At 46.2% G+C, this 27,906-nt stretch overlaps 1 protein-coding gene across 1 annotated transcript in view; it reads right to left on the bottom strand.

The window, feature by feature from the left end:
- GTPBP10 (GTP binding protein 10) overlaps positions 1 to 27,906 on the bottom strand; it is a 153,951-nt gene that overhangs the window by 52,679 nt on the left and 73,366 nt on the right. Inside the window, exon 5 of the mRNA XM_086941792.1 lies at positions 18,588 to 18,661. Within this exon, the coding sequence (XP_086797918.1) occupies positions 18,588 to 18,661 (74 nt within the window). The remainder of the gene's footprint in view (positions 1 to 18,587; positions 18,662 to 27,906) is intronic.

The following is a 27,906-nucleotide window of genomic DNA, read 5'->3' as shown; positions in this document are numbered from 1 at the left end:
CTCCCATGGCTACTGGTCCCCTTTACTTCGAGTGTTACACGGTATGTGTTATTTAGACTGTGAGCACTATTTTCTTAAATGAGGTTCTCCTACTGCCTTCTCTACTACCCACTCCCTCCGTTGTCCGTGCCATCTCACCCCCTCCCCGCCTGCACTCCTGTTGTCTGTGCCTTCTTAACACCTTCTCCCCCTCCCTCGCCCGCATTCCCGCCGTCCGTGCCTTCTCGCCCCCTCCTCTCCCCTCCCCACCTGTACTCCCGTTGTCTGTGCCTTCTCCCCCCTCCCCCGCCCGCACTTCAATTGTCCGTGCCTTCCCCCCACCCTCCCTTCAGTTGTCCGTTATGACTACAGTTTGCAATGCAATAGGTCTTGCGTAAATGCGAGTCCTATTGCATTGCAAATGCTTTTTTTTTTGGTTAGGCACGGGGAGGTTGATTGATTTGCCCATAATCACAGGATGCTTAGCGTCCCTGCAGACACTCCAAACCAGTTCCCCAACTCGGAGGTCAACCGCTGTATCCAGCAGGCCACATCTTTCCCAATTGCTTGGTGTATTCTAGGATAATGGGTAGACCAATTAAGCCCCTTTCAAAAGTGGGTGTTGCAGAATGGGGCAGTCTGAATCTTGCAAAGGGACAAATAAAATGCTAGTTAGGAAAGCACTTCAGACCAGCTCAACATCTTATTGCCATGTCGCTAACAGACTTAATTGCTAAATTGATATTATTGTGGCTTTAGTAGTGGGATTTACTCGTTTTCCCTAATGCATATGTAGCAAAGGGATTCTGAACAGCGTTTCCACTACTGAACACCGTTTTCTGAGATGAGAGGTCAGCCGGAGGGCAATAAACAGATGGCTTATCTATTTCTGTTTCGTGGACTTTAAAGCAGCCTTGGTTACGGTGGAGAAGGGTATACTGAATAATATGTTAACTCGCTTAGCAATTATGCAATTACCGCATTTCGACAACTTGCGCAGTTTGAGAGTTTAAGGAATTTTATACTCACTAGGAAGTAAGTCTAAAAAGAAAGGTTTACAAAAATATCTATCGATGTCAGCCTTATTCACCATGTGTAGCTGATTTACCAATGTCTTTCAATAAGTCTAGCTCATATACACCCATGATAGGTACTAGAGATGTGGGCAGATTTCTTTTTGATGATAACTTAGTATTTTTGGGTCTGACTCCTATTAAGTTATGGAGAAAATTAGATGCTCTTCAGAAGTATCACCTGTCTAATAAAGAATGAATACTGAGAAAACTGAGGACCTATTCTTTGAGAATAGTGAACTCAGATAGTCATGGAGGTTAGAAGGAAGCAAATTAAAAGTTGTTGATCAACACCAATCAGGATCATTAATTACTTGCTCACTCTCATGGTCAAGGCATTTGGAGAGGTACTCTACCAGTAGAACAAGTTACTTACCATCTAGTTAAAGCTCTATCTGGTGGGTACTCTGTCTCAACGCAAATTTCTCACATTTAGAATATCCCCAGACAACAGACTGGATCTGGAAGATTTAACAACATTGCTCCTATGCGCCAGAAGATGGTGCCATGGGGCTCGCATTAACTCCGTTACACCCAGAAGTGATGATGAAGCCGCATATAAGCACCACCCCTGTGCCTCGACGTCAGTTAATTTCTGCACTCTGGCGAGCTCTCTGAAGTGGAGTGCAAAAATAATCAAAGGTAAAGTGTACAGATCTCAAAGTTGAAATCTTTTTAGGCAGAAAAAGAGACCATTCTATGGAACGAGGAGGAGAGAGAGAAGTGATAAATCTGTGGTTAAATGGAGTATACTCCAGAAAAAGCGTTACCTAAAGATAAGTAACTTGTTCTTCTGATGGATACTTCTCACCGCAGAATCATCACCTTTAGAATGGATACCAAAGCAGTACTTCCCATGGTGGTGAAAACTCCTTCCCTTCTGACCTGCCTGCCAAGACAGTAGTGCTTTGTGAACATGTGTACAGACATCCATGTCGCAGCCTGACAGATGTAAAAAAACAGTGGTGAAACAAGTAGTATGCAGTTCCTTAGAGGAATGGGCTGGAAGGGGTGGGCCAACACCTGCATGAAGACTGGAGTCCTTGTGCAGCAAGTTCTTCGCCCTCGCCAGTGTGCGCTTGTCTTGGACGTCAAGGTTGGGGTCTCACCACATCCCCTAGGTTTTTGACAGAAGGGAGATGATTTTTTACACTCACTTCCACTGGCACCTTGGATTATGACACGAGTCCTGACCTTAGGGCAAGCAATCTCTTAGTACACTTCCGACCATCCTCTTTGGAATAAATGAGGATCACCCCGTCCTGATGAAATGCCATTAATCCTACTGGATATCTTGGGCATGAAACATGTCGACCATTCACAGATCACTATGAGCTGTAATAGGTTTAATTTTCCTCGCCAGCCTCAACTTTTATAGTCCATTGTTTTTAACCGTAGCTTCGGTATCCAACAAATGAAGTTATTTTTGGACACCCATAGTTATTTTCAGACGCACCATTTTCTCCCACTTCTCATCCTACACAAGCCCCCGCTTTTGGTGCTTCGCAGTGGCAAACTGAGAAAACCTCCATCAAAGAGCCCCCCTGCAGGGCTCGTTGGGCACTGCAGTGCCAGCCCAACAAGGAGCTGGCCTATGATGAAGCTTGACACCTCTTGGGTGTGTGAGGGCCCTTGCTCCTTATAGGAGCTATCCCACTTCTGTCTCCCATTTCATACCTGGAGTTTCCTTCTCCTTCCACCCCTTGCTCCCCACCCCTTCCAGCCCATTCCTCTCAGGAACTGAATGCTACTTGTTTCACCACTATTTTTAGGGGACATGTACACTGGACCTAACAAGCCCTCGTCCCTCCTATTGAGAATAGATGTCAGAAAACAGGCCCTTCCCGTGCCAGCACAGTGGTAGTGGCCTTGATGGAATGGGCTTACAACCCCTCTTGAGGATGCTTCTTGGCCAGTATGTAGCAGATCTTTATGCAAAGACTATTCACCTTGAAAAAGTCCTTTTCTGCGCTGCCTTGCCTTTTTGCGTTCCAGAGATCCCACAAAACCTTCCTCAGTCAAGACCTCCAACACTCTCATCCAATTCCGTAAATCAATAAAAACCTGGCTCTTCCCACAACCCAGCTAAAGTCCCTCTGTCCCCTCAGCATCTAATCAGCGCCAGGAAACCCTCGGTGACAGTGCGCTTTACAAGCACCCCTTAACATAACATAACATAACATATCATAACAAAGAGCTGATCGTTCACCTGATGGTCTTTGGTGCGATCAATATAAAAGGTTGAAGTTATATTAGGGTCTAGGTGTGGCGCCACGGCCAGGCCGGCTGACGCTGGACACTGGGGATCACAGTTCGATCCCCGGCGGCAGGAATCTGCCCAGCACCCTGCAACTCTGGGCAATAGCTCGCTTAATCTTCCGAACGGCCCCAGCGCCGAGATAACCTTTCGGGGGTGATTTGTGCCCTATACAAGTACTGGATTTACATTTTACGGATGGAGTCTCTCCTACTCTTTTGATGGGAGAGGGAGAACAAAGAACATTGGGAAAGTGATTGATTGCCCAATCGGAAAAACAGTCACACCTTAGCCCCACTTTGTCTGGGAAAATGATGGTGTAAAGGGGCTGCACTGGGAAAGCCAGGAGTTCAATCATGCCAAAAGTCAATATCTCCGCAGCCAGATAAACTATCTTCAGAGTCAGTAGACGTAATACACATATGTGCATGGGTTCGACTGATGTGCACACAGGGAAAGTGAACCCGAAATTAAGATTCCAATGTGGTCTGGTTTCACAAAAGTTTTGGCCAGGAAACAAATTAGTCATACATTTTAGAAACCTCCTCAGAACAGGTATTTTGAACAATTACGACGCGGCTTGAAATTTTTAAATGGCCAAGAGGGCCAACAAGTAACTTTTAATGGTGCCCACTGCAAATCCTAGCTGGCCAGGGATAAAACAAATGACGAAACATCAAACAGGCTGAATTGTATCGGGTCAGTATTGCAGGAGCCACGTCCTGCTACAAACTTGTACCAGTTCCGGCAATAGACAGATTTCATAGAAGGATGGCTAGCAGCGAGGATGACATTATCAACCCCAGGAGGAAGGTCAAATGATGCCGCTAAATCTTCACACAGAGGTGTAGATTCAGCTGGTTTGGGTGAAGAACCCCTACCTTGTTGTTGTGACAGGAGGTCCTCCAGAAGCAGCAGATTGATCGGAAGACAGATGCTAATTCCCAGACATTTTGGATACCAGGCTCTCCTTGCCCAATCCAGATACACTATGATGACTTGGCCCAGTAATTTCAGCTTTTCTTCAGAAATCTGGTAGGAGAGGCAGCGGCGGAAAGGCGTACAGGAGTTCCATGCTCCACCCTATTTGGAATGCAACCCCTAAACCGAGCCTTCTTGGAGGGTGCAGAAGACAAATGTTTTAACAATGTGCGTTCTCTGTGAGGGCAAAATAATATATATCAGGGCCTTCTCCATTGCCGGAGGATGGCATGTGCCGCATAGGAGGGCAACCGTACATTCATTGTCTGCCAGATGCCGCCGGCTTAGTTAGTTTGCCCAGGAATTCAAGTCAGGTGGTTCCTAAAAAAGGAATGCCCTTTTGCTTCAGCCAACTCCAGGGACGAAATGCCTCCTGGCACAAGACCCGACCCCGCCCAGCATACTGCAGCACCACATGGTGTTGGTGTTGTCTGTGAGAAACTGAGCCATCCCCCCTATGGTGGACTGTAGGAAGACTTTCAGCACCAGGAAAATGGCCTACAGCTCCAACAGGTTGAAGTGGAGTCAGGTCTCCACTGGGGCCAAAGTTCTCTCCCAGAGACCTGCCCATCCAAGAAGATACACTTTTGTCACCACTGTCAATTCTGGGAAGGCTGTGAGATGGGCCTGCTGCAAGTCCAATTGAGCACCTGATGCAGGTCGTATACAGTCCCCTCTTAAACCTAAATTGGATTTGACAGGTTCCATTGGTGCTGGGGCTTCTGATACTTCCGGTTCCATTGCAGATTCCAGATATGCCACCTGGCATAGTCAACTAGCAGGATGCCAAGAAGACCAGACACTTCAGTACTACCCAGGGCAGAGGATGAACCATCAAGATCATACTCCAAATGTAGGGCCTTGTTGCGATGTGAAGGCCTGAAACTGCACAACATCCAGAATGGCTTCAATGAAAGGGCGCCTCTGCAAAGGAGTCAGATGTGACTCCGGCACACTGATAGTGAACTCAAATGATATCAGGAGGTTCGCCATCCTCTGGATATGGTCTACGACTGACTGTGGTGAAACCCCTTCAATAGCCAGTGGTCAAGGTAGGAGAAAACTGGAGTCCTCAAACTCTGAAGGCGTGCTGCGACCACTGCCATTACCTTCATGAACACCTGAGGAGCATTAGTTAGGCCAAAGGGGAGTATGAAAAACTGAAAATGCTCCAGGACCCGCTTATATCACAGGTCTATGGGTACATGAAAAGTAAGAATCCAGCTGGTCCAAAACCACTATCCAGTTGCCTGGAACCAGGGCAGACAGAACTCCTGTCACTGTGACCATCTTGAATTTGTCCTTCAACAAGGTGGTGTTCAGAGGAAGGAGATCTAAAATAGGAATAAAGTCCCCCGTCCTTTGTCAACATAAGTAAATAGAGGGATTTACAGGCAGTCCATATTTCCTGAGCCGGGCCCTCTTCTTGGCCCCTTTTGCCAAAAGACCCTGAGCTTCTTGGAGCAAGATGAAAAGTAGTCCTCTGAAAGATGGTTTGCTTGTAGGTGCAAGATGCAGCGGATCAAAAAGGAATGGCATAGCCTAGTTTGACGAACTGGTCTAACCACATGTCAAATGTTAAATTTTGCCACCCTTGGAGGAAATATCTGATCCTGCCCCCAGAGTGTGGTTGTTTTTGAAGGCTGTTGCTGCAGGGGCAGTTTGGAGACTGTTACTGCAGCGGTAGGGAACTGGGAAGTTTGTAGCCATTGGTGGCCTGGATAGTGTCAGCTTGATCCCTGTCCCCAACAGGACAGGGGCGCCTATTGCAGGAGAAGCAGGTTTTGGCAGTCCCAGTATGTCAACACCCTGGAGTAGCCTCGAACCGGGATACATTTTTCAGGATACCATTTTCAGGGGTTTGAAGGCCTAGGGAGCATGCTCTGGCTCAGCTTTCTTTAATAGATCCCAAATGATGAATCATCTTTCTCGCCAAACAGGCGAGATCCATCAAATGCCATTTCCACCGAAGAGGCTTGTAGGTCACCAGAGAAGCCTGAGGACCTTATCCAAGCATGCCACCGGAGCACCACACTAGTGCCAAGTGTTCTGCCCGAGCAGTCAGTAGTGTTCAGTCCAGAGCGTACACTTTGGAGCGTCCTGGTCATTCTGGGTGGTTGGAGCCTAATTGGCCAGAAATTCCTGGGAACAGCCATAAAAATCTCAGGAACCATATCCCATAAAGCAATATTGTAGGAAAGTGCCCTTTTTTCGACATGGTCACCCCCACTTGTTGCCGGGTAATTGATGTGATTTTGACAGGAAGCACACTGGGTTCCTGCTAACCAGGTCCCCAGTGCCAGATCGCTTTTCCCAAAACTGTGCAATTGGCCATACCTTTAGGATCCTCTGAAAGCCCGTAGTAAATGTTGCCCTTGGTACCTGAGGTTAGGTACGAAAGAGGATTCCTAAAGGCTGCAACATGAATTGTGCGACCCTATGGGTCCCATCACTAAGCTCATGCACACTGCCACCGCAGGCCGTGTGTCTTGGTGCAGACAAAAGTGACAACACAATATGGCACACAGCCTGTGTTTCATACCTGCAGACACTGCATACGGTATAAGTAGGTCACGCCTACTGCAGGCCTTCTTGCCCTCAGGCATGGTGCACTATACTTCATGTGAGGGCATAACAGCTTGAGCGGATATGCCATGGTACTGGTCAGCTCACTTTCTACCCGCACCAGTGATCAGAGAAATTTTTTTAAAGCATGTGATGGACACTGGTGAAAGTGAGTACCCAAGGCTGATGGCTTCACTGAAAATAGGGAAGTTTGGTATTCAACAACTCATATTAATAAACCTGCACTGCTGTCAGAGTCGGATTTAGTAATACATTCACACAGAGGGCACCTTAGGGGTGCTCCCTGAAAACCTACCATCTACTGGTGTGCTGATTGACTGGTTTTCACCTGCCTGCCACACGAGATGAGTTTCTGATCCCCATGGGTGAGGGCCTTTGCTCTCGGGGGCTATAAACCAAGCCTACTCAGGAAGAGGGCATGTCGCCACCCCTCCCACAAGATGACCTTCAGATTACCATTCCAAGGCAGGGGAGCTTCAAAGGGCCTACTGCCTTTGGTATGCAAATATGGTCTCTCTCACAGGAGAAGAAGCCAAACTCCTTTGTCCAGTGCTATTTTGAACCTGGACAGGCGGGAAAATTAGTAAGTTCGACAGGCGTGTCCACCTCAGGCTAGAGCCACCTCTAAGGTAGGCTACTCGAAGTGGAGGCGACTTTTCAGAGTTCGCCGTCTTGGTGATGGCAAAATCAGTAATTCTGGGACTAGGTTATGACCACCTACCCAAGTAAGTGGTCATATAGGGGGTATAGTGTCCCACAAGGGTAGGTAGCCATTAGCTACCATCGCACGCTCCACTATTGTTCCTAATTTCAACATTCAAGGGAGCCCATGGCACCAGAGAATCCAATCCTGCCAACCAAAAGAAGGAGGCAGAAGAGCCGCGAAAGCAAGAACTATTGACTTGGCACCAGCTTTGCCGGCCTGTTTGCCTATTCTCGACAACTGCGCCAAAGTCGTCTTGCTCTGCAAGCTGCTGATCCTCCAAAACCTGGGAGGAGTACAAGCACTTCTCCAAAGACACAGGAACTCCTGTGCAACAGCAGAGCTGTTCATCTGCATCTTGCAAGTACCACAGACCTAGCTGTGAGGCTCTGGAACCGCCAAACCCTGGTGCCAAACTGGGACCTTGTCCCATACTCACCTCAAGTCCTGAGGATGGTCTTGTTGCTACAAAGAACTTGTTTGTTCGAATTGTTGTTCCTCCCATAGGATAACATTGCAGCTTCTAAAAAATACACGGGTGGCTGTTAAAATGCAAAAGTAGTTCTCTTGAGAAAAAAAACGTAACTGATCCTATTGATTCTGGTACCTAAACATATATAAAGATAAGTGTTATTTTTATAAACTTGTGTGGATCTTCTTATTGAGTTGTTTGCAGCATTTATTGACTATTGTGTGTATTTGCAGAGGTCTCACACTCCTCTCTGATAAGCCTCAGGCTGCATGACCATATTATCCCCTAAAAGAGTGTTTGGGATTACTAGAGCAAGCCCTATCCACTCGTAAGGAAATACCTGGACTCTTTGCCCAGCATTTCTCGTTTTGATATACTACATAAAGAGCCGGCTTCCTACAATCGAAATACCTCACCAAAAAAGACAGCTGGCATTTACTGTTTGGAGAGCTAGACTGGCTGAGGAAGCATCTGCTTTCCAAATGCCTCATTGTGTTTTGGCTCTGTCAGGTGGATACGTGACGAAGGAATTGGGTTCATCCTACTGGTGGAAGTTTGTATCAAGTTTTGAAATGTAGGGTGCTGCGTCAAGAAATCAATGTCACCTTGTGCCGGAATGTGACATCTGGAAACCTACTATTTCAGGGGTGGACAAGTATACGACTTAAATCATTACGTATATATCATCTTACAAAAATATTGCCATCAGGTTGCTACTACCAATATATCATGAAGTTACATACAACACTGGTGGGTTTAATTAAGTTTAACAGTTAATACAGGGTTTTAATGTGGTATCCCTATTGAAAGAAATTAAGGGAAAAATTATGCCTCTGAATCTTTATGGAAGCAAGGTGATGGTAAAAGATGGATATTGTAGCTATTCTAGCCTGGAAACAAGATCCTGGAGTCAGGCTATTCCTTCCCCAAAGTGGCAAAAATTCAAGCAGTTTGGCTTGATTTAGAGGTCGTCTCCTGGGACTTGTAAGTGGTCAGAAGATCCATAAACTTTGTAGAAAGGTCTGGGAAATGCCGGTGAGGAAAAAGTATCAAGTTTCTGTCTATCCTGCCCCTTGACCAATCTAAATGAAGCTTCACTGTCGACAAATGATAAGACCAATAGCCTCTTAAATTTGGTGACTTTAGGACCTGATTATCAGTTGTTCAAACCCCCTGCAACCAACTGTCAATGCGGACAAGTGGAAATCAAAGTAAAACTACCTTCTAGATGACATGTTACTTTATTGCTTTCACGAGATGGCAGGTATAAAAAGTAATTGTAGGGCATTAAATCTACTCTGCTAAGAGGAACCCATGTTTCAGGACACAGAAAAATGCCCAATTGTGGGTCTAAGGGCTTTCTTCGGGATTGGAACCGCCCCTGTATGGACTGCCTCTATCCATTAGTTAGAATAGTGTAGGAGAATATACCTCTACACACCCAGTGCAACTGGGGTCTATAGGTGGACTTTTGGTGTCATCATCCGTCAGAATAATAATAAATAATAAATATAATCCATATTTGTCAAGCACAAACATATCACACCTTAAGGTTTCAAGGTGCTCGAGGCCAACAGGGAGAATAAGTGAGCTACTGCCCAGAGCCACACATAGGTCTTTGAGACTTAGTCGGTTTTGCCAATGGTTTTAGCCATTTTGTAACACATCATTTAGGCTGTGCACCATGATTTTTTTTGAAATACAAAAAGCACACTTGTGGTCCGGTGTGTAATTTTGTGGTGCGTGCAACAAGCATGTGCAGGAAATAAGGCAAGTGTTCCTTATGTATAGTTGCAGATTTGAGATGGCTTGATCAAAATAAACAATTGGTCGGAGGGAAGCCACACGGAGAGGGGAAACTAGAGGTGCAACATAGAGCACACACCGGAAACTACTCTCACAGGCAGCAGCAGTTGGTATGGGACCACTCTGCACGTCTGTCACCACAGGAGTAACAGGCAACATGCAGTTTTCACTTATAGTAGTGTTGAGCTGAGGCTCCTAACAGCAACAACATGGATGAACCAGAGTCCTTTGCAGAGGAGAACCCATGGATACAGTGCATCTGAGAGTAGGACATGTGCAGTCCCTGATTAAAGTTACACAGAGCTCACCTTTTCACATAAATACTCCATGGACATTCTATGTAAGCTCATGTGCAATTAAACTCTCTGCATAGCATTCTGACACCATGTTTATCTGCACTGCATATGTAGTGGTCCCACCATTGCAGGTGGTGCAGAATACTGCAGCAAGACTCATCTTGAATGCCCTCCCCCGAACTCCCTCACGCCCTCTCCTCTCTCTTCTTCACTGGCTCCCGGTGAGACATCGCGTCAACTTTAAATTATGCTGTATAATGCATAAGTGTATTTATGGCTCTGGCCCCAAATACCTAAGAGACATATTTGTCCCTTACTCTCCTGGACGTGCTTTGCGCTCCAGCAACACCATGTTGATGCAGGTACCTAGAGTGACGAGAGCTAGACAGGGAGGACGGGCCCTTTCACTCAAAGGCCCCATGTTATGGAACTCTCTGCCCTCTCAGCTGAGACAAATTCCTAATCTCCTCTCTTTTAGAAAGAAATTAAAAACATATCTTTTCACCCAAGACTAATTCCCTCCAGCTCTCCTACACTGTCATGCCTAGTATGTCTCTTATTTCCTACAGAAGCTACGCGGGGAGATCCCCCTTCGGGGCTGATTCATGCGCGATAGAAGAATATAAATAAATAAATAAATAAGTGGTGCAGAGCCCCTTTAAGAATTAGACAGTATAATGTACACACAGCCACCACCACGGTCGCTGTGCATATTACATGTAGTGCTGTGTGTAGCAGACATCCTTCTGGTTCCAATAAGCGGTCTAGTATTGTGCTGTCAGGAATGTAAATTCAATCTCTAATCACAATAGGAAAGGCTACAGAAAAAGGCTCAGGATTAATAAATACCTCTATTGGAGACTTTGGCTGCCTTTCGCTCGTTTCCCTCTACACATTCTTCTCAAGAAATTGAGCACCCGCTGCCTTGCGGAAACCCAACATGGGCGACAGGGATTTCAGATGGGTCAGCATTCCATTCTTCTTGCAAACCCTCAGAGGATTTCTAAGTACAAGTGCGGCTGCACGAAGCTCACGCGGCGCACTACAACTGAACCCGTTGCCTGAGAGCAGCGTCTCAGCTTTGCGCCTGAATTTACCTCAAAGAAGTCTAGATCTTTCTAAAAACTCGAACCCTTATCTCTGCCTTCAAAAAAGGCTGGTGTGCACACCGGAGGAGTAATTTTTTGCTTTTCAACCATAGATTTTGCCATTTTCTTCAGGAGCTGCGAATATTTTGCTTGTGAAGAGAAAGAAATTTCGGAATCAAAGAACGGTTATTTATGAAAAGTATCTGTCATTTCCAGAGCAGTATCTACCAGCTGACAAATAAGAGGTGGAATAGTGTTGAAAGATCGCGAAGCACAAATAAGGAGAATTTTCCAAGAGGTCAAATGTATATTTATTTTCAAATAGTCTTAAAACAAAAGGGAGCTGAACTCTCTCTCGATCCTCCCTCAAAAATTTAGAGAAAAGGACTCATATAATTACTTTGAAACCTTAATTCCCAAGAAAGAATAATGGACTATTACTTCTCAACTACCAATAAGAGAGGGGCTAGTCCTTGAAGCTTCAATAGGTATTGTGAATAGTGATTTCAGGGAAATGTACATATCAACTCTGTAATTGCATTTATTAGAATTGTGAGACAGTCTGAGAACCGTGGTTTATTCTTGTTAATTACTCTTATTTGTAGGTATTATCATGTATGAATAATCTTCCTGTTGGCAAAAGAAAGAACTCACACAGCCTGACAGAGTGGAGTATCGAAGACACTACCATAAACGTCAAGGCAGTCTCTCTTCTCTTTTCTCCCAAATCCCCTTCCCCCTGGTGAACATCTTTCAATTTAAGTTCTATTAAGATTGAAAGCATTCACTTGGCGGTGCTGGGATAAGATCTTCTGCTCCTGTGGAATCATTGGCACCAGGTTAGTGTTCTGACATGTGTTGCCAGTTAACAGACATCATTGGCTATCCTGCTTCTTTTTTGTACATTATGTGACTGTGTGTCAGCTATTCTAAAAATATCTTGCTGAATTTTCCACGCAAAACACAGTAAAGGCCAAACTTACACAATGCCTTTTGTCTACACCATATACCTGCCCATGCAGCATGTTTATGTGTTGTATGGTTTAAATCCAATACCCTCACTGTTTACTCTCTATATATATACTACATTCAATTAAGGCCCTGTGCAGCATGAGGTGTGCACAGAGCCTCCTGGTTACACTGTATACTGCTGCTGTTCTATAGTGTGTATTCGTCACACACGTTTTACCATATTCCTTCTCAAACTGCACAGATTTTGCTGTGTACACTACATGCAATACTCTGACTTTGTCATGCACCCTCTGTACACACGTCTGGCAATCATCTTTTTCTCGTTGTATAGTGAGTGTACTTCCTCGTCTTAATGATGCACACCCTACAGTGCTCGCACTTTCCAGAACATAGCACAATGTTTATTAAACTTCTGACATCACCATTGAATTTGATTTCAATAACTACTGAAAATAGTGGTTTAATTATTTTTCTAGCTTGCCCATTTCCGAGATACAGTATTAGTATTTTAATCTGAACTCTGGCTTTCTACATAGGACAGCTAGGCCTGTCAATGTGAAAACATCTATTGGGGCCATGACACTTTAATTTTCTACATGTCCCACTTTGAAATACCATGCACCCTACCTTATGGGCTACAGAGCTAACATAGCAGTACTTAATATTTATAAGGGAGGTTTCTGACTGTCAAAAAGGCATATTTTCACAGGTGGCCCGCAGCAATAATGCTACATAGGGTAGGCCTGAAACTATGGTTGCTTTGCCACTGTAGAGAATGGCACAATAGTTGCTGCAGTCTGCTAGTGACCCTTCACTTCCAGGCCCTGGGAACTCTTTGTACACAATATACTAGGGACGTCTAGGCAATTGAATATGACAATTTGGAATAGTCCAATTCAACCATGTTTAAAGGGGGAGCACAGGCACTTTGCTACTGGTTAGCAGGATAATTTGCACATAGTTCTAAAGCAAACAAACAAAAATAGGGTCCAACAAAAGAAAAAAATCTAGGGTGACCATGCAGAAAAGGCAAATTACCTGCAAAAGCCATCTTGGAATGATATAATAAGTACGCAAACTAAAATGGTTATACTTTTCTGATGAGAGACGCCTATTTTAGACCGATGGCGACACAAATGCGCTGCGAAGTATAGCGAGCACTTGACTCTCTTTCTGATTGGTTTTAATACCGCTCATATATCTTTTAATATTCAACCAAAGGAACTAGGGTTGTCACAATGCAATAATCTTTACTTTTGGGCTTGACTTTTTACATTTTTTTACGGTCTGGGATAGTGTATTACTGTTTTGTTGGGTGGGGGATACCACAACTGTTTTTATTGAAAAAACGTATTGTTTCTGTAATCTTTTAAGCATACACACTTTACCTCACTCTCTTGTCAGCCATGGTCTCAGTCGTTTGAGCAGAGAGCTGCAGATTTCACCCCATTTTCGGGTTGCCACATTGAGCTGCCATCTTGGGGGAGGTTTACGGTTTAGGCGCTCTTCTCTCAGATGAGAGATTCTGAGAGAAGAGCGCACCTGCCGCACCCTCGAGAAAGCCTGGCTCCTCGACCAGACCACAGACAACATGACCGCCCTCAAACACGACACCCGCAAGCACCACCAGCTTATCCGCACTACCAAGAAGAAATCACTGAAGCAACGACTGGACAACAACGCCCACGACAGCAAGGAACTCTTCAGCATCGTCAAGGAATTCTCCAACCCCAGCACCGGCAACAACGACATCACTCCTTCACAAGATCTCTGCGACTCTCTCGCGTCGTTCTTCCACCGCAAGATCGCCGACATCCACAACAGCTTCAGCGCACCATCCACGCACCCAACCGTGGAACCAATGCCCCCCACCGCCACCCTCCGCACCTGGACCACGGTGACCACCGAAGACACAGCCCGCACGATGAACACCATCCACTCCGGATCTCCAACCGACCCCTGCCCCCACCACATCTTCAACAAGGCCGACTCCATCATCGCACCCCAACTCCGGGACGTCATCAACACCTCCTTCAACACCGACACCTTCCCGGAGAGCTGGAAGCATGCCGAGCTCAACGCCCTACTGAAGAAACCAACAGCGGACCCCACGGACCTCAAGAACTTCCGCCCCATCTCACTCCTCCCTTTTCCTGCCAAAGTCATCGAGAAGAGCGTCAACAGACAGCTTGCAGCCTTCCTCGAGACGAACAGATCCCTCGACCCCTCGCAGTCCGGTTTCCGAGCCAACCACAGCACCGAAACCGCCCTCATCGCAGCCACCGACGACATCAGAACCCTGCTCGACAACGGGGAAACAGCGGCCCTCACCCTCCTGGACCTCTCTGCAGCGTTCGACACCGTCTGCCACCGCACCCTAGTTCAACGCCTCAGCAACATCGGTATCCAAGAGAAGGCACTGGAATGGATCATCTCGTTCCTCACCGGAAGAACACAGAGAGTCCGCCTCCCCCCGTTTCGATCCAAGGCCACCGAAGTCATCTGCGGCGTACCGCAAGGATCATCACTCAGCCCCACCCTCTTCAACGTCTACATGAGACCTCTTGCAGCCATCGCACACCAGCACAACCTCAACATCATCTCCTACGCCGACGACACCCAGCTGATCCTCTCCCTCACCAGAGACCCCGCCACCGCCAGAACGAGCCTACATGAAGGGATGAAAGACGTCACCGAGTAGATGAAGAACAGCCGCCTGAAACTGAACTCAGACAAGACGGAAGTCCTCGTCCTGGGACCATCGCCCTCCGCCTGGGACGACTCCTGGGCGCCACTCCCAAGCCAACAGACCACGCACGCAACCTGGGCTTCATCCTGGACTCCTCCCTCTCGATGACCAGACAAGTCAACGCCGTCTCCTCATCATGCTTCAACACCCTACGCATGCTCCGCAAGATCTTCCGATGGATCCCGACCGAAACTAGGAAGACGGTCACCCAGGCACTCGTCACCAGCCGAATGGACTACGGAAACACCCTCTACGCCGGAACCACAGCCAAGCTACAGAAAAGACTCCAACGCATCCAGAACGCCTCCGCCCGACTCATCCTGGACATCCCCCGACGCAGCCACATCTTCGGCCACCTGAAGGACTCCCCGTCAGCAAGATGATCACGTTCAGGCTCCTCACCCACGCACACAAGTCTCTCCACGACCTGGGCCCCAAGTACCTCAACGACCGCTTGACCTTCTACACGCCCACCCGCCAGCTACGTTCTACAAGCCTCGCCCTCGCCGCCGTACCACACATCCGAAGAGCCACCGCCGGAGGCAGATCCTTCTCCTACCTGGCGGCCAAGACATGGAACTCCCTCCCCATCCATCTTTGACTGACCCAGGACCATCTCGCCTTCAGGAGACAACTCAAGGCTTGGCTGTTCGAGCAATAGCGGACCCCTTCCCCCAAGCGCCTTGAGACCCTGCCGGGTGAGTAGTGCGCTATACAAATGTTATGATTGATTGATTGATTGATTGATTCCCATTTTAGACAGAGGATTAGTGCAGCGAGCATGCCCCTGGAGCACCAGAGGCGTGCCACAGGCATGTCCATCAGTGTCCATCCGCGCCTAAACGTCGCCAGGAACCCTGCTTTTTTACATGGAATATTACTACCTCGGATAAACTATGTTACTCCTCCGCCGAACTCCACCACTCAACACCACAGCTAGGAATTTTGGCTCTACATCAAAGTGTTGCACAGGTCACTTCCCTCTAAACCTAAAGGCCCGGCTTCTTATCTATAGTGTAAGCTTTAGTGCTCCTTGAGCTCCTCTTTGTTTACTACAAGGGGGGCTTGGCTCTTCACTAGCCACCCTCAAGGGCTCACATATTAATAGGGACTCGAGATTTGCAAATCCAAATCCTGTACGTAATTACCCTTCCTCTGCCATTCTATGCATTCTAAAAGGCATATACTGTAATATTAGATCTATGTCAAAGCACTTAACGGAACTTTGGGATCTGTTAACGCCTCTTTCTCCTGACCTGTGTAATTTAATAGAAACCTGGCTGAATGCAGCAGCTCTATCATGCATCCCTTTAGCTCTCCCAAAGCAGTGTCAGCTGTTTAAGTTGGATAGAGACTCCAGACCTGGAAGAGGTGTAGCAACTACTCTCAAAGACATAGTAGAAATAGTTGTAACCTTGTTAGCTGAATGGGTGGAAATATATATTTTTGTATATTTTAAGAACCAGGCTCTGTGCTACTGATTTTTGGGAGGGTGTGCTAATTTATCATCCCCCTGGAGAAAAGAAAACTGTTAGTCATCTCTTAGCAGAGCATATCGCCGCTCGCATTCTAGCATCAAATAATTTCTTATTGCTGGGAGATTTTAATTTTCATAGTGAAAATGTTCTAAACAATGAAGTGGCCTTTTTTTGGCTAACATGGAAATGTTAGGTCTTAAACAGGTTGTGATGGGATCTACTTATTCAGCAGTCTCACCCTAGATTTAATTTTTACTAATTCCCATGAGCTCAGCTTTGAGCCCCCTCTACCACTCCTCTGGACAGACCACTATTTGATACATTTTCAAATCCCAAAAATAACAGTTGGTAAAGTCAAAAAGAATACCTAGTCAAGCTACGAGTCAGTGAAACTCTGTCACTCCGATCTCCTTTGCTAGGGATCTCCTTCACCAAAGCTCACCTTCCATCTGAGTTTCCGAGTAATGGAAATATGGAGACCGCTCGGGAAAATTTCAACGACTCCTTTTCCCAGGTATAAGATCAAATCACCCCACGTAGGCAAAATCCTGCCACATCCCCAGCAGAAACAAAACCCCCTGGTGTTCGGCAGACCTAAAACTATCGAAATCCAAGTGCAAAAGGTTGAAAAGGTGTAGGTGAAGGACCAAAGTTCCAGAGATAAAGAAGAACTTAAATTTCTGTTGAAGAGCTATCACAATGCTATCAAAACAGCCTGAAGACATTTTATTGCAAATAAGATCGATTAGGCAGGCAATTCCTCAAAACTCTCTCCCAAACACTTGATGATTTCATTAAGGCTCATTCTTGCACACATGTGATACTGGTTTCACAAGAACTATGCGAATCATTAGCCAATTTCTTCGAAGAGAAAGTAAACAACATATATGTGAATTTCCCTCCAAGACGGAGCCAATCGGACAATCTTTCTGATTTTAGTCTGCTTTCTCCCTCAGCCATTTTTCATCCGGAAAGTGTTGTTCCTTGTACCTTGGAGCAGTGGCTGCTAGAGACTGCCAAATCAGAAAATCCACTGGGTCTGGGCCCTCCCAGTATTATGGCAAGTCTGTTGAACACAATTGCTACCGCCATTATTTACCTTTTTAATCTATGTACTCGGCCTCGGTCCTTATCATCTGGAAAAAGTGAATGAGTCCACATTTTTTAAAAAGCCTAACGCTGACCCTAATAATCCCTCTAACTACTATCCTATCTCGCTGCTCCCTCTCCTCAGCAAACCTTTGGAGAGCATCATAAATAAGCAGCTGTAAGCATTCCTGGAAGAATGCAGGCTTCTTGATCAATCTCAGTCAGGTTTCAGAACATGTCACACTACAGAGACTGCGCTAGTCTCTGTAAATGATACCATAAGATCTTCCTTAGATGTGGGGACCCCAATGATGCTTGTGCTTTTGCACCTAACTGCGGCCTTCAACACAATCTCATGATATTTCGATTTGCAGGCTTCATGATATGGGGGTCCACGTCAAAGCTCTCCAAGGCTTCATTGATTTTTCTTGAAAGACCGCACTCAAACCATCTCTAGCTCATGTGTAGGTCGTACACTGCACGAGTCACTGTCGACCACGCAAATGTGTCAATTATTTGCTTTCACCTGTCAGACCCAGTACTCTCTTTGTGGACAGATTTCTATGCACTGGACCCACAGAGCTAGGCATGGTGATGGGACCCCTTTTCTTGCATTAACCTTAACTTTTCAGAATGTATCATTCTCGACTGTGTCTCAAGAGGTGGGAATGTTTTATTTGTGTACAATCTGAGTGTTGCTTATCACCATGATCAGCTGCTGCAATGCATAATCTGTTCGACAGAGCAGTCACAAAATGTACTCAATGAGACAAGTGCTTGAACCATTGCGTGGGCCACTTCTATGTTGCTGCCCAGATATTAGTGCTGTTTCAGAAAGGCAAGTCATGCAGCTGCTTTCTATTGTGTAGGCTGCCAATTCAATTTGGATCCATAGGTTGGAAGGTGCGAAGAGTGACGGAATCAATAGTGTTACAAGGCACTTGGAAGAAATAGAACGAGATCTCTCTCATTATGTTATACATTCGAATTGTCTCGTTTTCATTTAACATGCAACAGACATAAGTGTAAAGATACTGTGTGAAGGAGTATACACTTACATGCATAATTCGCGACTTGAGGTTTAGCGTGGGATACGCTGCATAGTAAAGAAGATTTTCCTGCGTTTGGAAATCTAAAACATAAAACAGAACCTCAGTCAACATTTCGCATTGCACAATTACCACTCAGTAACATACATAAAAGTAAAACCCTTGATTATCATTATGAGTGGCCACATTAATTTCCAGTATGTGCCGTAACCTGTGCCAGAAACAGAGTACCTGCAATCCCCCCCCCCCCCCCCCCTCTGAAGTAAATTCCGTCAGGTCAAACGTTCAAAAATATGTAGGGCAGCAACCTGAATATTCATTCATACATTTACAAGGCAATACTGCCACACTGGTGGCCAGGTGAATCTATTTAGTTTATTTAATTAGCTACCCCAAGCTCAGCACAACTATACTGCATGCCATAGTTACATGCACTTTACTTCTTACATTGATAATCAAGCAGTGGTGATACACTTGCGTTAAGAAGATTATTGAGAACCCTACAATGTTATTTACTTGTAATCCTAGTTCTGCATCACAACTATTCACATTTAAGTCATAAACCCTCACTCCTACCCTCGTCGTCAATGTAACTCTTATTCTCTTGCTCCCAAAAACAAAATGAAGTGAGGTACACGGACAGTATAGTGCATACTGGGCAAGGTAGCTGCTGGTTTCCTTAAAACCAGTGTATGCTGAATGCAATCCACCCGTTTCCCTGACTGGTACCTTTCCCTTCATTTGTAGGTCGAGCATGGGCAGCACATGCGCTGCTTGCTGCGAGGCATACAGTAGTGGAGTATGGTGTTGAAGCCCCGCCCAATCTCTGCCCATGTTTTTAATTGGCTTGTGTCTTTTTCAACCGTAAACGCTGGCTTCTGAGTCGTAGTAGGCTGTTAGCCCCGCTTCGTTTACCTCCCATAACAACTGGACCTTTTACTGATGCTGTTACATAGTCTTCAATGTAAGTTGGTGAGCACTATTTTCTTTAATGCTCTTCCCCTATTCCACCCACGACAACGCAGCACACTTTGACTAATGTATTTATTTAAATTACTACGCGGTCCACTTTAACTATAGCGGCCGCGCTTATTCAATTATTTTATTTACAGCAGGGTCCGCTTTCAGTTTAGCGGCCAAGCTTATTTAATTCTTTATTTTACAGGCGGCCGCTTTCACATTAGCGGCTGCGCCTACTTATTTTATTAATAAATATCACAGGTCGCTTTCACTTAAGCGGCTGCGCTGCAGGACGTTTCTCATTATTTCGTTTTTGCTTTGTGTGAAAGCGCACCATGTGCGCTTTCACTTTAATATTGTCAATGCCCCTTTGTTTAGAAGCTGCTCACTGTAACTTGAATAAGGTGAGCAGCATCTAAGAAAGGGGCACAGCCAACAAACATTAAAGTGCTCTCGGATTTGCAAGAGTTTGAGCTATAAGAATTAACAAAAACAATGTCTTTTGCATATGTGTTGGGGTTAAAACACAAATTAAAGGCCTCGTTATTTACAATGCCAATTGCTTAATCGCTTGCAAAAGCGAGACCTATTGCATTGAAAATGCTTGTTTTTCTTTGCAGTTGGAGCGTCGTTGCACTGTAATTATATAGGCCACTTTTACATCTAGATGCAGTAATATGGTTTGGGCTAGAATTGGAATATTGTAGTGGTTTTTGCAGAAAAATGCAGTAAAAGCTGACCTGTCACTAACTTTTGGAGGTCTCACCGAATTGCGAGAGGGATGGATTCTTTTTCCTGGATCCATGCAGGGTGGACAATTCTAGGTTCATGACTATCGGTGAGAACACTGCAATGCAATGCAGAACGGTACTTTCAAGTGAAGTCTCAGCTCAGCTCAGTTAGGTGTCAAAGAAAACATAAAATGTGCATGCATTCAGTTTTTTTATATCAAGCTCGGTAACAAACGAAAATCCAAACAATGGATTCCGATGGGAAGTTTAGAGCCTTTCACTCCTCCTGCGATGATCTCCACATCAAGGTCATACTCCTTAGTGTAAGGAAAGACAGTTGGTGGTAGTGTCTCCTGATGAATCTCTGGGGCCACTGAATGCTAGTTCACTTGAAAAGTGAAGAAAGACGCTTGGATCTAGGATCTTCCCTCAGTGAAACAGATGAAGTAATGAAGTAAGAGGTATGCAATGAGTTAAAACGACAGCAAGGGCATTCATTAGTTAAGAGGGCAAATATATATTTATTAACCAATAAAACTCTAAGTTTGTCACTAAACAAACAGATAGGCGTGGCAGAATTTGTTTTTGGGGAGCCCAAGGAGTTTGAGTCCCCAAATGTTACACTGAGAAAATATGGATAACGATTTAATTAAAATGACGGTGTGTCCGTTAGTGTGAACGGACAGATGTCTGAGTTCATATAGATGTTTGCAGAATGCTAACAGCCGCTCAGCGGATTTACCCTGGAAGACCGCGAGTCCCCAACTTGAAGCCCTGTCCAAAACATTAACGCAGGGATCGGACTTCCAATTTAAGCACGGGGACTTTAGCTATGAGAAACAAAAACTTTGAATATATATTGATACATTTTTTGTGCTTTGAAACAGTTGCTTATCTTATGCCTACGATTGTCTTGGAGATTTCCTCAATGAACTGAGTAGTTTCATAAATTGCACCAGGTCCGCGTGATGCTTTGCAAAATTGCTACAGTATTTCTCAAGGGTACATGAAATACAGGCTTGTTTGTATGCTAACATATTTGCGGTTTGAGATTAAATGTTTTGGACATTGCAGTGCAAATTCAAGGCTTAGAAAGCATGCTCGCTCGTTTTCAAACAAGCACTTGTTTAAATGTTGCAATTAATAAAAGGTACACTTGAATGTTACTTTTTTTCTGAGACTCGCGTTAACAGCCCAGAAAAGGTACATTTCCATTCTCTGAAGCTTTTTCTTAACCACGGCAGCTAAAATAGAGCAGCGAAGAAAAATGACCTTGCAAGTTCAATCTTGTAAGAAGAAAAATAGCAATAAACTTCATGTTCTACTTATTTCTCCTGTCATCACTACGTCCCCCAGACCGTTGGAAGGCCCTAGAGGGACTGCTAGGGCTTTTCACCGGGTCTCCCCTGATATGCTGGCATCTGCACTCTCCATGCACCCTTGTCAACTGTCTGGTAGTTTAGAGGAAGATCTGGATCCGCTACATAGGTGGCTAGTGGATAGATTTGAGGAGTTAGCTCCCATGTCTACTCCTAGAAAATCCTGCAACCGCGCCTCGGCACCGTGGTTCACTCCTTTTCTTGGTGAGCTGCGCCGAGAGTGTAAAAAAGCTGAAAGGGCCTGGCGCCGCTTGTATGATCCCAGTGACCAAAAAAAATATAGGGAACTCACGAAGCTCTATCACCGCCATATTATGGCTGGGAAAAAAGCTTATTATGACAAAAGAATTGAGGACGCAGCGAATAAGAGTAAAGAAATTTTCCGCATTGTAAAAGATTTTATCTCCCCTACCTCGATATTGCCATCCCACTCCCACACGGAAGCATGGGTCCATCAACTTGCAATCTTTTTCACCTCTAAAATTAAAGCTATTCAAGATACTTTTTCCCCTCTGAGTTCAGTATCTGTATCCGAGCACAGGCTCTCTCGGTTTCCATCCTTGGTAGTGGAAGGCCCCTCTCTTTCTGAGTTTCCCCCTCTGTCCCTACCTGCCTCTCTTGACCTTCTCACCCAGCTCAAGTCTGGCTCCCCGCAGGATCCCTGTCCCGCTAAATACCTTGGAAAAGTAGCACCAGCCTTAAACTCCTTGTTTAACCCGGTGCTCAACATGTCTTTAAGCACAGGGGTGCCTTGATCCTGCCGCTTGTCAAGAAGCCCAATTTGGACCATCTAATCCATGCTAACTATAGGCCGATCTCCCTTCTTCCGGCTCAGGCAAAGGTGGTTGAGAAGCATGTTCACATCTCCCTCTCTGACTACATTGAGAGTAACGACATCCTTCACGATACTCAGTTGGGTTTTCGCACCAACATGAGTACGGAGACCGCTCTCCTCCCCATGACGGTCTCCTTTTAAGACTCTGGGAGATCGGATTGCGTGGAGTGGTGTTGAAGTGGTTCGAGTCATTCTTGGCCGGCCGCCGGCAAGCGGTCTGGGCGCCACCTTTCTCCGCCGACATGCTGCCATTGGAGGTGGGGGTGCCTCAGGGCTCTATCTTGAGCCCCACCCTTTTTAATATCTACATGGCCCCTCTGGCAGCAGTGGTGGAGTCGTTCGGTGCCCAGATCGTATCCTACGCTGATGACACCCAGCTCCTTTTCACCTGCAGTAAGGGCTCTGACTTTGATGGTATGCGGATCAGGGACTGTCTGGGAGCGGTCTTTGACTGGTTTAAACAGCACAGTCTGAAATGTAATTCCGATAAATCGGAATTGCTTTTCTTTGGCTGCTCTCCTGATCCGAGATTGAAGGCCTGGTGGCCTCCTGACATGTATCCTCCGGCAGATGCCTCTTCCAAGGCGAAGAATCTTGGCTTCCAGATTGATGATGGCCTTTCCTTTGGGCCTCAGATTCGCGAGCTCACAGGGAAATGCTTTGGCATTTTAAAAATGCTAAGGAAATTCCTTCCGATCTTGTCCCTGAAGCACAGAAAGACCACAGTACAGGCTCTGATAGGCTCCCGCCTAGATAATGCGAATGTGCTCTATCTGGGATTGCCAAAATTTCTTCTTGCGCGCCTTCAGCTAGTGCAGAACTCCGTTGCAAGGGCCATTTTCGGCCTTCATCGAAGAGCGAGTGCATCGGAGCTGCTTAAAAGGCTTCACTGGCTCCCTGTCGCGAGACGGATTACTTTTAAGGCGCTGACTCTCGCCTTTAAGGCACTTCATCTTGCAGGGGCTAGATACATCAGAAGGCGTCTTGCCTTTTATCGGCCCTTCAGAACTCTGAGATTGGCTTCTTTGGCCATGGCTTCTGTTCCTCCCATCAGACGGGCTAGAATTGGAGGCCGCTCTTTTCGATACTTGGCACCACGATGCTGGAACTCCTTGCCCGTCTCCCTTAGGAAAATCAGCAATCTACTGGTTTTCAGGACGGAACTGAAGACATGGCTTTTTACCCAGTAATTTTTTCTGCTGCTCTGCATTTGCCCTGGATTGTCTCTCCTTCGGGTCTTTGTCAAAGCGCCGGGACACTCCATGGAGTAGCCGTGCGCTATAAAAGAGCTAAAATAACATAACATAACATAACATAACATAACATATTTCTAACTCGTCTCATAATCCTCAACCACCATTTTATGATGGCAATATATGCACGGAAAACCTCTTCATGAAACTACATGGGGCTGTGTTTGGGCACAGATACTGGCGACTCTAAGGGGGGGTCATTAGGATGCCGATCGGACTTTAGTCCGCCCGCCACCCTAGCGGTAACGGGACCGCCCGCCTGCCATGCAGCAGCCCTGCCACCCTAATCAGGATGCAACTGCGGCGGTCGCATCTGGCGATTTAATATTGCGGCGGGTGCTGCTGGCTGTAGCACCCGCCGCAATGGTAAAATGCCATGTTGTGCAATTCCAAGCACAACGTGGCAGGCACTGCGCTCTGCCTGCCACCTTGTGCATGGACATGCAGGGGGGGTACCATAGGTACCCCCAAAGTGCCCCCCCTCACCCACGGGGGCCCGCAACAGGCCCCCTAAGCTAGTCCCCGCCAGCCTTTCCATGGCGCAGAAAAGGGGGTGGTGATGAACAGAGTGTCTGAATTAAGCAGACAACTCTTACCCAGTCCAAAGATCAGGGCTTTATCCATCACCGTTTTTTTAGCTCACTGCACCATCCCAGCTCAGAACTTGGCTATATGCAAATTAGTCTGACCCTAGCCCAGTGCATCATGGGAACAGGGCAGACCAAACTACCAAGCCAATTCTTATACTGGGAAGGAAACAAGCTACCGGGGACCGGTTTCTGGCATTTCAGCCGTCTTCAGCCCGACTTGCTTGAATCCTGATGGTGCAATTAGCTAGGGACTCACATCTGAGTATACCCTTCCACGCTTATGGTGGACAAAAATGATTCAGAAAAGGGGGTGGTGATGAACAGAGTGTCTGAATTAAGCAGACCACTCTTACCCAGTCCAAAGATCAGGGCTTTATCCATCACCGTTTTTTAGCTCACTGCACCATCCCAGCTCAGAACTTGGCTATATGCAAATTAGTCTGACCCTGGCCCAGTGCATCATGGGAACAGGGCAGACCAAACTACCAAGCCAATTCTTATACTGGGAAGGAAACAAGCTACAGGGGACCGGTTTCTGGCATTTCAGCCGTCTTCGGCCCGGCTTGCTTGAATCCTGATGGTGCAATGAGCTAGCGACTCACATCTGAGTATACCCTTCCACGCTTATGGTGGACAAAAATGATTCAGAAAAGGGGGTGGTGATGAATAGAGTGTCTACATTAAGCAGACCACTCTTACCCAGTCCAAAGATCAGGGCTTTATACATCACTGTTTTTTAGCTCACTGCACCATCCCAGCTCAGAACTTGGCTATATGCAAATTAGTCTGACCCTGGCCCAGTGCATCATGGGAACAGGGCAGACCAAACTACCAAGCCAATTCTTATACTGGGAAGGAAACAAGCTACCGGGGACCGGTTTCTGGCATTTCAGCCGTCTTCGGCCCGGCTTGCTTGAATCCTGATGGTGCAATGAGCTAGGGACTCACATCTGAGTATACCCTTCCATGCTTATGGTGGACAAAAATGATTCAGAAAAGGGGGTGGTGATGAACAGAGTGTCTGAATTAAGCAGACCACTCTTACCCAGTCCAAAGATCAGGGCTTTATCCATCACCGTTTTTTAGCTCACTGCACCATCCCAGCTCAGAACTTGGCTATATGCAAATTAGTCTGACCATGGCCCAGTGCATCATGGGAACAGGGCAGACCAAACTACCAAGCCAATTCTTATACTGGGAAGGAAACAAGCTACCGGGGACCGGTTTCTGGCATTTCAGCCGTCTTCGGCCCGGCTTGCTTGAATCCTGATGGTGCAATGAGCTAGGGACTCACATCTGAGTATACCCTTCCACGCTTATGGTGGACAAAATGACACTCTGTTCATCACCACCCCCTTTTCTGAATCGTTTTTGGCCACTATAGGTGTGGCAGGGTATACTCAGACATGAGTCCCTTTCTCACTGCACCACCAGGATTCAAGCAAGCCGGGCCGAAGAAGGCTGAAATGCCAGAAACCGGTCCCCGGTAGCATGTCTCCTTTCTGGTGAAGAATTGGCTTGGTAGTTTAGTCTGCCCTGTTCCCATGATGCACTGGGCCAGGGACAGACTGATTTGCATATAGCCAGGTTCTGAGCTGGGATGGTGCAGTGAGATAAATAACGGTGATGGATCAAGCCCTGATCTTTGGACTGGGTAAGAGTGGTCTGCTTAATTCAGACACTCTGTTCATCACCACCCCCTTTTTCTGAATCGTTTTTGGCCACTATAGGTGTGGCAGGGTATACTCAGACATGAGTCCCTTTCTCACTGCACCATCAGGATTCAAGCAAGCCGGGCCGAAGACGGCTGAAATGCCAGAAACCGGTCCCCGGTAGCTTGTCTCCTTTCTGGTGAAGAATTGGCTTGGTAGTTTAGTCTGCCCTGTTCCCATGATGCACTGGGCCAGGGACAGACTGATTTGCATATAGCCAGGTTCTGAGCTGGGATGGTGCAGTGAGATAAATAACGGTGATGGATCAAGCCCTGATCTTTGGACTGGGTAAGAGTGGTCTGCTTAATTCAGACACTCTGTTCATCACCACCCCCTTTTCTGAATCGTTTTTGGCCACTATAGGTGTGGCAGGGTATACTCAGACATGAGTCCCTTTCTCACTGCACCATCAGGATTCAAGCAAGCCGGGCCGAAGACGGCTGAAATGCCAGAAACCGGTCCCCGGTAGCTTGTCTCCTTTCTGGTGAAGAATTGGCTTGGTAGTTTAGTCTGCCCTGTTCCCATGATGCACTGGGCCAGGGACAGACTGATTTGCATATAGCCAGGTTCTGAGCTGGGATGGTGCAGTGAGATAAATAACGGTGATGGATCAAGCCCTGATCTTTGGACTGGGTAAGAGTGGTCTGCTTAATTCAGACACTCTGTTCATCACCACCCCCTTTTCTGAATCGTTTTTGGCCACTATAGGTGTGGCAGGGTATACTCAGACATGAGTCCCTTTCTCACTGCACCATCAGGATTCAAGCAAGCCGGTCCGAAGACGGCTGAAATGCCAGAAACCGGTCCCCGGTAGCTTGTCTCCTTTCTGGTGAAGAATTGGCTTGGTAGTTTAGTCTGCCCTGTTCCCATGATGCACTGGGCCAGGGACAGACTGATTTGCATATAGCCAGGTTCTGAGCTGGGATGGTGCAGTGAGATAAATAACGGTGATGGATCAAGCCCTGATCTTTGGACTGAGTAAGAGTGGTCTGCTTAATTCAGACACTCTGTTCATCACCACCCCCTTTTCTGAATTGTAGCCTTTCCATGGCAGCATTGCCGCCATGGAAAGGCCTTTAAATCCATACATCATAATATGGATGGCGGTGCCTGCTAGGTACCGCACCGCCACCATATATGAGCCCCAGCTCTGCCCGGCCAGCAATCGTAACGTTTGCCAACCGGGGAAAAAGCGGTGGACAGACTTTCCGTCTGCCGCAATACCCACCGCCATTTTAATAAGGCGGTGGGTAATTCAAGTTACGATGGCAGGCGGATCGCCACTGCCGGCCCGGCCGCCATCAAAATCAGCCCCAAAATGTCGATTTCTATTATAAATCCATAAACAATAATGGATCTACCCATTCATTAAGCCATTACTGTACGTAACTTGAACCGCAGAGATTTGTAAATTATGCTTCACATCACCCTCATCTATATGGAATAAGAGAAGTGCATGTCATCACTAAATTTCCAAAAGCCAAAGTTATGTGGTGACTAGGCAAAGCAGTTTCTTCTACATCATTACAAACTAGTTGCAATTTTGTTAAGGCTGTGAAATGACCTAATGAACCTTCATATGATTATTAATCCGAGGGCCAATTGACATTAATTTCCACCCATATGTTTACTCTGGATAATTAACATGCTACAGTTGTTTCCCCTTTCAAAAAGAAAATAAATTAATGCATGGGGGATTGCCAAGCTTTAGTGCATTATGTTTTAAAAGTAAGAATATAACAAAACCCTTTACTGAAAGAAATGTGTTGCACTGGAGGAGCAGCAGGGCATCAGCCTCCTAATTCTGACATATAAGCTGCTCCTGTACAAAACATACTACTAGTTTTTTTATGTGACATTGTATGCAA

Source organism: Lissotriton vulgaris, chromosome 10 (assembly GCF_964263255.1).
Source record: "Lissotriton vulgaris chromosome 10, aLisVul1.2, whole genome shotgun sequence".
NCBI classification, from domain to species: domain Eukaryota; kingdom Metazoa; phylum Chordata; class Amphibia; order Caudata; family Salamandridae; genus Lissotriton; species Lissotriton vulgaris.
This window is presented reverse-complemented; position numbering and strand designations above follow the sequence as displayed.